General features: G+C 43.4%; 1 protein-coding gene across 1 annotated transcript; it reads right to left on the bottom strand.

Annotated features, from left to right (window-relative positions):
• npas4a (neuronal PAS domain protein 4a) lies at positions 1 to 5,934 on the bottom strand. Its single transcript, XM_061048338.1, has 8 exons — positions 5,335 to 5,934; positions 4,781 to 4,944; positions 4,581 to 4,683; positions 4,189 to 4,492; positions 3,969 to 4,078; positions 3,705 to 3,840; positions 1,805 to 3,582; positions 1 to 1,686 (listed from the first exon to the last, which is right to left on the bottom strand). The coding sequence occupies exons 1-8, from the start codon at positions 5,507 to 5,509 to the stop codon at positions 1,658 to 1,660; spliced, it is 2,799 nt and encodes a 932-aa protein (XP_060904321.1). The 5' UTR covers positions 5,510 to 5,934; the 3' UTR covers positions 1 to 1,657.
• Positions 5,935 to 12,307: the final 6,373 nt, after the last annotated feature.

Raw genomic sequence — 12,307 nt, 5'->3', positions numbered from 1 at the left:
TCGCATTAAGTGCACTTTAATATAAATGCATTTGTATGACAATCAAATACACTTATAAGCAACACAAAAGAACACTGGTCCACAATGTCCATTCTGCAGTAAGTAAGATGTTCAGAATATATTCCATTTTAGGCAATAAAAATCTCTTTCTCATATATACAGGCCAATAACAATTTCATACAAATGTACAAATGTGTACAACCTTTCTGAAAAGATCATATGCCTATATCCACAGACATAATGCATATGTAATAACATATTTTTTTTCAATGTCACACATACAATATAGTAATTTTACACATGTATATTAACTTAGCCTTGAATAGCTAGAACGTAGGAATCAATCCTTTACTTGACCGTAGACAACTCTACGTGAGCATGTCGACACCATGGGAATAGTACCATTCTCAACCCGTGTCGCTTGGTAACTGAATAGAAATAGCACCCCATCCCTATTTTCATTTTTTAAAACAAAACTTTGTGTATTCTAACCCCTCTCAAAAAAGAAGAATCACTCATTCACATAGTCAATTGTGCCTCGTTTCACCGCGCTCCAGTGGAGCATCGATGTAAAAGTCCACATGTCATGGACAGTAGAAAGAGTTCAGCAGGTCAGGGCCATCTCAGGCACACAGGAGCCGCTATATGCTGCCAGCATTGCAAATATTGATGCTGCAACAATATCCAGCTGACTGTCCCCAAGACCAGTAGGGACCTGAAGAGCTCACATTCAGAGTCTAATGTACAGTACGACAAAAGCAGTGTGTTTGTGGCATGATCGGAGCTCTGGTAAACTTCCAGACATTCTCTTGTTTGGTTTAACATCTCGTAAAAGTAACAAACACTTTTAACATTTTGGAGATCTTCACATGCCGGCATCTCTTCAGATGTTCTCTTTTTTGTTTGCACATCACATTGATACACAAAATTTTAGATGGAGAGATAAATATGAAAAGTTAAAGGTTTGAAGCAGCAAACTCAAAGCTCAAAGTATTTCAGGTTTAAAGTCGATTTCTGTTTGAAGTCGCCTTGAAGGCTTGGAGGAAAATAAGGTGCTTTTAAAGCAGAGCTGTTCTAGCTCTGATGCAGGTTATCTCTCTTAATTTGAAGTACAGATAGTGCTCATCCTAAGGATGCATAAAAATTGTAAACATTTGACTATTTGTCCAATACATTTGAGGTTTGGGTTTGCATTGCTGCATAACAGGCAAAAATGCTATAATTCCCTATTTCCCTATTGAAATAGCAATAATGTTTTTGTTCACAACAGATTTTCACTACGAGTGAATACAAATGCGCGTCTGGAAGTAAAACAGCGCAAAACAAGTTCAGAGAGTTTTCTCTGATCATATCTGAAGCTCATGTTACAGAGAAGCTGAAAGACACCACATGGACTCAAAACCCAGTCAGTTATGGGTCCATGTGGTTGCACCATCATGTTTATGTTGCACCAGGTTTGTAGATTTTTACAGATTAATGACTGAACAAAAATATAAAGCCAATCTTTGTTCTCAGGAGACATGTAGGCATTAAAGTCCTTAATTCGTATATACATTATGTATATTTATACACTTAATTATTTTTTACTTTTCAGTAAAAGGGGCTCCACAAAATATGACAATATGCCATACTTAATGAAGTAAGTCACAGACTTATTTTAGAACGGAGGAACACTTCCACTCCCATCTGAAAGACACAAAGAAAAGAGAGAAAGATTAAGTCAGTGGTGTGTTTTCAGAGATGTTTTCATCTGATTTTGGAAGACTTAGGTAAAAACAGAGAGACAAAAGAGAAGGATTCTCACCTTTGTGGAAGCACTGTGGCGATGGATGACATTGGAGTTGATACAACTCAGGTTGTTGCCCTAAGCCAGGGGCGATCGAGGCACCTGCCCCAAACATGGGTTCCAGGACGGCCAGTTCCTCCAGGAGGGACTGAGTGCAAGACACAGCGGGTGAGGGCGAGACAATGGGCGAGGAGGTGGCGGGGCCAGGGGAGGCAGTGAGGATGAGAGGAGGGGAAGCCGGGATGGAGGAGCAGGAGGACACAGGAGATGACACCACCTCAATCTCCATGGCTTCCTCCGCTAGCCCCTCCCCTTCCGCTTTGGCCCCGGCCTCAGCCGCCACAGTCGCCCCACACCCGGCCATGGAGTTACAACGCGCCGATTGGACGCTACAGAAGTGGCCCACTCCCTCAAACTGGGAGGGTTGGTGCCAGCACACAGGGGTCTGCGGAGAGGTCGGGCTTGAGGAATTTGGTATAGGGGAGGGGGAGGGGGAGGGAAAGCTGGTGGGCTGAGGAGGAGTGAAGTCATCTTGGAGGAGGGTTTCTAGGACGCTCTCTTCAAACAGAGATTCATCGTCATCAAGGAAGATGGGAATGTCCAGACCTCGCCATGCTTTAATGGGATAAAACTCCCTAAGCACGTGAACTGAATCGACATCTGTGGTGTCTGTGGGAAGAGACAGGAAGGGGGAGGGAGGGGAGGAGGAGGGGGACATTGAGGGAGGAGAAAGTTTGGACAGGAGGGGATCCAGGTAGAACCCCTCTGCCAGAGAGCTGATGTGCTGAGCTAAGAGGGAGATCTCCGCCCGTTCCTTCTCCCGCTCTCTCTCCAGTGAGAAGAAAGAGAGGCAGGGCTGTTTACCAGGAGAGGCCTCGGGGGTGAGGAGGCCCTCAGGGGGACACTGGAGGGGCCCCAGTGGTACGTCCACATAGAGCGGACCCCGTACTTCAGGTAGGGTCATCAATGTGCAGTCTCCATCTCCTGGGCTGTCGGGGGTAGGGGGCAGTTTCTCATAGAGAGAGCCACTGCAAGGCTCGATAGAAAATAGGAAGTCACTGGATGAAATGGGAAGAGCGAGGGGGAGTTTAGCAGACAGCGTGGTGGGGGGTGCAGGGCTGGAGGCAGTGGTTGGTGGGGCTGAGGGTGACACTGAAGGGGCAATGGAGGTGGTGGCACAGGCTGTTGTAGCAGAGGGTGGAGGGGTGGTAGTGCCAGTGGGGTCGAAGCTGAAGAGGGGTTCACCGAACGGGAAGGCTGCCCCTGCAATGTGGGGGGTGTAGGGGGGTGTGCACACAAACTCTTTGGTCTGCTGAGCCTGTGTGGTGGGCACTGGGGGGAGGGGCAGGGGGAGAGAAGGGAGGGGAGGGTCGAGCTGGAAGGATGGCGGTAAGAGGATGTTCTGAGTTAAAAAGTCTAAGTCTGCTACTGTCTCAACAGTGACCGGGGTGGGGGAGGAGGCAGTGGAGGGGTTCTCTGGCAGGTGCTGCTGAAAGAAGCTTTCCTCCTCCATAGAGGAGATGCTGGAGCGGGGGTCTCCCTCCACCTGCATGGCCTCAGCAGCAGAGCTCCCAGGTTCATCAGAGGAGCCTACGCTGCAGCCCGCGGTGCTGAAGTCGAAGGACTGGCCAGAAAGGCCACTGCTGCCCGGGGTGAAGACCTGGTCTGGACTGGACAGGGTCTCTGGAGACTGGAGGCTCAGACCCTCCTGCTGAGAGGTTCCAGCACTCAGGACCAGTGTCAGCTGGGTCTGTTCTGAGCTTAGCTGATGGCGCACCGACCAGGCCTCTGACTCGCTGAGAGGGAGAAGAAGACCCAAGAGAAAAGGGAGTTAGGATGTTATTTTTTAAAATTTTAATCATTCTTACATTTTGAAACTGATGATTTATGTGTACAAAAAAAAAAAAACACTATGTACCTGATGACATAATTGTTGCTGCTGATGGGGATTTCTCCAGGCTGCAGCTGTAGCACCATGTAGATCCAAACCCAAGTCTGGTCCTGAGCCTGCAAGCGCACTACCATCTCAGCCCTGCCTTCTCCTCCCTCTCTCACTGTGAAGCAACAGTCAAAATCAGCTCATCATCCTGTTAATCATCGTGCTGTTTTATCACTGTGTGGATGTGTGTGCAACTGTGTGGGCATGGATGGTAGTAACTGTATGTGTGAAGAGTACACTTACATAGGCTGCGGTGCTGAGCGGAGGCATGTGACAGATCCTGTGGGTGGAGGAGGCTGTACCAGGAGCGCGAGCGTAAAGCTGTCACATCAAAGCCAAGATATGTGCTCACACTGCAGGGGAGAGTGGGTGGAGATGTGTTAGAGGGATAATGCTTCACCCATTTAGTTATATCATACACAGATTTAAACGCTCCAACAGGTGGAGTTGATCTTTGACTCACCTGTTCTGTGCGGCCTGCAGTCGCATGTCCCGGCTGTGCTGGGAGTAGAAGCAGGCCAGGAAGAGGTTAGTCTCAGCTAGAGGAGGTGTAGAGGATGAATCCCTCTCTGCCCCGGAGCGGGTCGGATGAGGCTCCAGAGGGGAGCAGAAACACACCCAGACCGGGTTGGAGGTCCAGTAGGAGCTTGCGGCAGGAGAAGAAGAGGGGGGAGAGAGGCGGCGTGCTCGGATCAGGACCAGCTTGTTCCCAGCACTCTGCCTCCGCACAGACTTGGAAGTGTTGAAACGGCAGCGGAAGAGATGATCTGTTGAGGAGAGGAGGGTTATTAAAAATCATGGAGGGGGAAAAAAAAAATCTATTTTCAAAAATTCAATTTGAACATTTTTTCTTACCAATCTCAAGTGACGTGGATGCTGTCAGGTTGCTCCTCATGATAAAGTGGTCTGAAGCGTCAATGATATCATACACGCTGTCCCCCTGTGCCACAAGGTCCACCTGGAAAATAACAGAAACGTTAATTAAAAAGCCCAAAACACAGCTTAAATATCCCTCTACTTAACCACAAATCAATGTAATCTGAGTGGGGACTCACCATGGAGTGTCCGAGATGCTCAGAGACGCTGTCTGACAGGTACAGGAGCTTTCCTTCCCCCGTCAGCAGCATCAAAAAGCCCGGCAGCGCCTGCATCAACTCCGACAACTCGTGGAAAGACAGAAACCTGGCGCTCTCCTCTACACCACCAGCAGCTCCCGCTTCTAAAGGGAAAAAAGATAAGAAATGGACAAAAAGCCATATTGGTTATTTCATCTAATCTTATTGGAATAGGGATAAATGATCTGTTACCGAAGAGAAACGTATCCGCAGTGTGTTTCAGCACCATGGACAGCGCTAGTGCTGAAATAATGCAGCTAAAGCATTTCAGAACCACGGACAGCGACACATTGAGACTAAAACGTTTTTATCAGCTTCTACATCGACCATTTAAGAGTATTAATGACCCATATCCATCCTATTTTGCCGAAAATGAATTTAATTTAAGGACAATTGCCAGTATTGCCTCTAAGACACTTGTTGATTGCACTACTGTGAGCAGCCTGTCTCTGCAGCAGTTCATATCAACAGGTTTGTTTTCAGCCATTTCTTACCTTGATTGAAAAAGACGGATTTCCTGGTGTACATGCAGGCAAGCGACATGATGTGCAGGTATGACAGCCGCGCTTTATCTGCATCGGAGATTGGCAACAAGTCCTTCAGGTTCCGGATCTCGGCGTTGATCTGGTCCCGTCGAGCCTTGGATGCTCCTTTGGTCGAGCGGTACATTGTGGCCGGTTGTTGCGGATGTGAAGTATCGAAATTCCTTCAGGTTTGAGTTGGGCAGATGTTGTATTGGTTAAAGCCTCGCGCCTCTGCTGGAGTCGACGTACCCTGTCTCCGAGGTGGGTTTACAGACAGGTTGTAAGATTGGAAAAAGAAGCTCTGAGATGTGTCATTGGACTTTCATCACAACTCTTTGTGTATTTTCCAGAGCAAGGTTAAATAACCTCCTCCTGTCCTGTGCGCTTTAGCTCTGCCGCCACAGCGTCCAGCTCAGGTGCTGGCCGGCTGCTGGATGTCTGTCCCCCGCTCGGAGTGCAGGTGAATCGGCGGCTGTGTTCGCCGTCTCTCACAGAAGTCCGGAACCCGTAAATCTGGTTGAGGGACTCTGCTCGCAGGTCACTTATATAGTCTGGGACTCCGCCGGAGAAGGGGGGCTCCCAACGCACCAACACCGACGTAAAAGGGAGGGAGGGGGGTGAAGAAGAAGGGGGGGCGATGTTTCTCATATCAGTGTTTGCAATGGTGAAACTCTCCCCCCTCCTTCCCGCGTGCCCTCTCCTTTCAGTGACTCTTCCTCGACGTCAGTTCTTCCCTCTAGTCGGTGATGACGTAGGGCAAAAATCGGGAGCTCCGGCGACGCAAAAAGCCCGATTTGGACAAAACCGAGTAAGGGGCGGAGCAAGAGTAAAACGTAAACGGAGTCACCGGACTCCGGTGTATTGGAGGAGGAGGGGGTGCAGGAGGAGGATGAGGGGGAAGGAATTGAGAGACTGTGCTGCATACGAAATAGGTCTCTGTGTTTATATGTCTGGCAGCAGATTTAGGCTACCCGTCAGTGCCTGTTTGTCCGCAGCTGTCAGTGAACACAGCTGGTGCTTCTTATGAGCGACTGCATTTTTACTGTCAACATTTAAAACATGTTAGACTGATGGAGCTCGACTAAAGACAACATGATACAGGACGCGAATATGGACATTGAGAATGTTTCTCATCGTGTCCGGCGTCCTTTATGAATGGACACCTAACCGAGCTGCTGAAATATTATTGCAAAAACCTGCACATAAACTGCAAATGGCTTCAATTTTGTATTTAGCCACACATTAATCCCGCACAAGTCCCGTTGCCACAATTCACGTCCTCTTATTCTGTTAAGACTAAATAATTGGCGTGACGTCTTATGGTTTAGGAAATACATACAGACATATTAGTATGTTTCATGCAAAATGAATAAATATGTAAACCAGGTCTTTACTTATTACTTCCTATTATTTTCGATGTAAAAAACATTATTTCTGAGACCGATTTAAACAGATGAGATTAGAAAAAAATCCTTATTGATACGTTTTATTAGTATAGCGTTGTTGAACAAAACCATTACCTAACGATCATTGGTCTCAATCTGGGCATTGCCAGCCTCACATACTGACAGACACTGCGCAAACAGCTGGCCAGTTGGACCAGTAAGACACCAGTGTGTGACCATGAACGCCCAGCAACCATCACTTCCCAGATACAATCTCTTATAACAGCTGAATAAATGACATTGTGTCTCTGTTTCGTCACTGTCCTCTCTCTGTTTAAAACGTACAAAGACGATGTCCTAAAAGCTTAATGAAAACTGAACCCATTTTAATGAATGACATTCATGAATGATTCCACGCGCGCGCGCTCACAGCATCCAGTGTTGCGCAACCTGTCGCCAGTCGCACGTGAAGTAAACCTAGCAGTATCTAAAAATAGATCTCACAGGTGACCCGCACAATCGCGCGCCCCCGCAGCCAGATCCAGTTCATCCTATTTATAGAGAGGAGATGCACTTTTAGTGCCCAGAAATAGATGTGTAGTGTGTACATCATATGTGGAGCACTCATAGGCACACAAACACCTGTTTCTGTGCCACACACACACACACACACACGTTACATCGGGACAGATAATATGTACGTGCGTATTAGACCTGACTCAAATTTTGTTGAAACAGTGTTGACCCCGGACTTGACAGGTTTGATTTTACAATTCGTTCAATAGGAGTATAGTAGGCTACCTATGTGTCTACATCAGCTGGATGAATGCAAAACAATGTACAGCCAACGTTACAAGCCCATTACTTTGCTTCACAATCTATTATTTCTAATTGATGAATATGCAGAAAATATCATGTGATGCATCATCCTGCTTTTTTTGGGGACCTTCTCTCTCTCTCTCTCTCTCTCTCTCTCTCTCTCACTCTCTCTCTCTCTCTCTCTCTCTCTCTCTCTCTCTCTCTCTCCCCCCCCCCCCCCTCTCTCTCTCTCTCTGTGTGTGTGTGTGGTGTGTGTCTGCTTTTGGTTCTGTATTTTCTCACCCGGGTGCTTGTGGGTCTCCTCCTTTGAGGTCTGTTTTTGTCTCATATTTCTTTGGCTTTCTTAGCGGATGAGTCAGCCTTCTCTGCTTCCTTTTTTTGTAGTTTTATTTCCATCACTGGTTCCTGTTTGCTAATGACCTAAAGGTAACAGATGTTACCAGATAATCAGAGAAGAATGACAGACGTGCACCTTTAGAGAAACTGAATCCTTTATATATTTCCCACTCAGAATTCTGTAAGACATGTGTTTCTCTTGTGCAGTGCACATAGGTGAGCAGAGAGAAATAAACCACCACTGAAATCACACAACAGCCTGCTGCTGAGGGGACCGTCATGTGCCAGGACAGTGACATCAGTTTCCTTTGGGCTGTGATGTTTCGTTATGCTCATTCATTAATGAAAGTTCACTCTGAGAGAAAATAATTGATCAGAGCAATTCTTTTTTTTTTTTTTTTGATCCAATTTAATCGAACCATGAAAAACACAACCATGCTTTTTGTTTTTAGGTGCTTCCACTATCTCTTCACTTGGTTTGATGGGGCTTTGTTCCCTGAGCTGAGGCAAAGATCATCCAAATATTATTCCTCCTGCTGAAAATGCTGAATATGATTGAATTTCAGCATTGAGGTGAGCGCCCTGCAGGTGAGAATGTCTAAATGTCAAAACTAAAAATTAAACATTAGAGTGTAATTCTGAAATACACTATGGCATAAGGGCTCACAATACTGATAAGCCCCTTTTTTATTAAACAGGAAATACATCAAAATTCAGATACCAGATTCCACTGAATTATTTTCTTTGTTAAAAATGCCAACCGCTTTTTACTGTATTCTTATTACTGTATGAAAATGTAGTTGTAAGGCTGTTCATTAGAGAAAATAAACATTTTGAGGAAAGGTGATGCACATGTTTATCTTTCTTTCTTACATTTGTAGAACAAAAACTAAAATAGTTCATAGAGGAAATGCAGATTACATCATAGTTTAAAAGACAAACTAGTCACAGCCCATATCTCCATGCTGTCCAGCTTTGACAGTCTATTCATAGTAAGAATCACCAGGTGGACAAAACTTTTTCTAACTTATTGACAGTTACAAAGTGTTGTTCTCTTGTCTTTTGTAGCTGAAAAACTTTAGTCTGTGTGATAAGCAGTATATAGAGGAATTTATCCTTTTTCCCAGTAATAATTCTCTGAGAATGTGACTCTACTTCTCACTTGATTGAATTCCTTGGTAAAGAAAGAAAATTGTACAAAGACCTTCGACAGTATGTTTGCAAATTGATCGAAGGATGTAATGCAATATATGTTTGCAGTCGCAATATAACAAATTGTTCTCTACAACATGTAAACCTCCCAAAATGTTCCTCTACTCTGCCTCTCAGAGCCATTAGTGATCTTCAAATGTTCAGATTCATCAACATAACTACTCCAGCCTTCATGGTACATATCATTAAAAATAAGAAACAATACATTAAGACAGACAAAAAACATATTTAAGTACACTGCATCATTAACTAGCTGAAAAGCAAGTCGGAGGCCTTTCCTCATACTCGTCATCATTACACTTAATAATGACAGTCAACAGTCTTTTACAACTAAAAAGTTTTTTTCCCAAAGATGACTGACCGCAAAATGACTTACAGCTGGTGTTTGGCCTTGTTGGCAGTCACCTTCCACTACAGGTCAAATGAAGTAGTCAACTATATAAGAGCCAACAATCTATGTTTATTATAATACATTATGTATGTTAAAATGTACATATAAGCATGCTAACATGCTTTATAATTAATATATATTTTACGGCAAATAAAAATCACTTCGCTCAGTCTAGTTACTCAGTCTTTTCACGATGTGAGGCCCAAGTTAATATCATGATACAGAGATTCTGCAATCATTGATATATTGCTAGACAATCACATAATGACACATCAAGATATCTGACTAATTGAAGAATATAAAATGCCCCTAAATGATAATATGCTTTGTGATTAATGTATTTTTTTTTACCTCTTATCATGCTTCATCCTTTAGCTTCTCATCATCACTGTCTGACATTATCCTGTTCAATTCTTCTTTGTCCAATGGACATCCATTCACGTTAACCTCATTCATGTCATAAGCGCCTCTATGTGGAGTCATGAAGTGGGGATCAATAGTTTACTCGATGATGATGCACTCACTGATTCCTCCTTGAGTCTGGAGTTCAACATGTGAATCTGATTTTTCTCTGATTTGTGACTAAGCACCCATCCATTATTTGGTAACGTTGAGTTTTCATAGATTAACTTAAATGAAAAAAAAACACACTGGCAGATTTTCTGTGGTCAAAAATAGCAAACTCATTTACGCAGGAGCTCCCAGAACAAAAACACTCAAAGTTGTTTGTGTGTTTTGCACCCAGCAGTCTTGTGGGTACTTAAGCTGTCCCGGGGTCCCACACACTCTCTCGTCCAGAGCGCTGCCATTGTTGAGGTGGTCATGATAATCCCTGCTATTATGAGACAGGTTTGTGTTGGTAGCAGAGGTGGGTGGGAGGAACAACGTGGCTGTGGAGAGGCGGATGGGTGAAGAGCGAGGGGTCGCAGGGACGAGAGCCTCGTCTCCCTGACAGCAAATGGACTCAAATGAATCCAATTATCTGTTCGTCTTTGTGCCAGAACCGACTGTTTGTCTCAATATTCATGTGGAGGCTCATTTAGTCTTATAACCCTCTTTACTCCTTACTCAACCAGGCTCATTAAATCCATGATGAGATGTTTTTAACTGGTCCAAAAAACAAAAATCTAATTAATACTGATGCTTTCATAAGACCTAAATAAGAAAACAAGACCATCAGCAAGGAAAAACAGAAAAATAGTTATCCATAGTTATGTTTAGTATCTATAGCAGTTTTTGACTTTTCTTTAAAGAACACTTTACCACAGGAGGGGAAATTATTATTCTATTTCTGATATTTTACCAGCATTACGTTATTGCTTATTTCCAGCCATGTAATACACAAGCATGAACTAAACAACAAAGAAAGCTGCAAGAGAAAGTACAGGACAAAAACGATATTAGATTTTGGTCAATCATTCAGCCAACATAGAGAAGTGGGTTTCAAAACTGATCCTGATGTGATGTTTCCTCCGGGAAAAGTGTTTAATACTTTAACATGACTTCAGTGTTACCTATCTATATGTCTCTGTCGGCAGTTTATCATGAACAGAAAACATTACTAGAGCATTCAACTTTAACTTCATCAACAAAATAATATATATATAAAAATAATTCACAATCATATTAAAGTTATTCATCTTACATACAGTATATACTGAAGGCACAAAAAACACATAACCTCATGCTATGCTACTGACAAACAGATATTCTTAAAGTAGAAAAACATTTTGAAAAGAAGTTGCAGCCTGACTTTGTCTTACATCAAAAACAAGTGCACACGCCTGACACTCAGCCAATAAGGTGGCCTGGTTGAGCAGTAGGCAGGGTCAACTTTGCAAAGAGAGAGAGGTCTAAAGTTCACAATCCTAGCTACACATCTCTACCCACACTGTTCTAACTAAACATACAGTAAGTATTACATTTAAAAATAACAAAAAAAAAACATGTATTCATGTAGCACTTTCATATTTCAAACAATAGTTTACAAATTGCGTTGATGAATAAGAAAAACTCAAAACTCAGTATGCATTAAACAACATGCCTGACACAGCACGACAATAAAAAGGTAAATGTGCTTGAGCTTGTATACACTGTATGTCACCCTTTACTCATCCACACTAATTCACCCTGAGCAGGTACAACATGCTTTCAAGTGATTATTCTATTAGAGCTAACACATGGCTGTGTGATTAGATTTTATACTCACTTAGTCTGATATCCAAGCTGTTTTCTTTTTCACTCCTTATCTCACACCTTCACTTGCTCACATTTTTATTTCTCTCTAAGACAGACTCGATTCTTTTTACGAACACAGATTTATCTCACATTCACACACTTTCGATTATTCTCCAGTTCACTCATTTACTCACATGTCAGTACTTTTGTTTCTTTTTCACTACTTTAGTACCTTCTGTCACTCTAATAGTCAGTCATATCATTATTTACTTAAGTGCATTTACCCACTCACATACAGTAGCTGCTCGTTCATTCATGCTCTCATTCACTGACACACTCCTCCTGTGTTTGTTGTCCATTTATTCACTCCTTCTCACATTGACCAGATTCACTCTCCCACATATTACCATATTTAACCTGTCAAATTCACTCATTTGAAGACATTTCAGACTCACACTCTATCTAAATAGTTATTCACACAATGAAACTCTCATTCACAGACACGTACACTCTGTCACTGTATTACACACACTAACACAGAAATACACACACTATGAGGATGTACAAAACGCAGGACTATTCTGGTTCTTTCTGTGCTCAAACACACACAGTCATTTTTCAG

The sequence above is a fragment of the Labrus mixtus genome, chromosome 10, assembly GCF_963584025.1.
Source record: "Labrus mixtus chromosome 10, fLabMix1.1, whole genome shotgun sequence".
NCBI classification, from domain to species: domain Eukaryota; kingdom Metazoa; phylum Chordata; class Actinopteri; order Labriformes; family Labridae; genus Labrus; species Labrus mixtus.
Note: the sequence above shows the minus strand (reverse complement) of the source record. Positions and strands in the feature narration are given on the sequence as shown.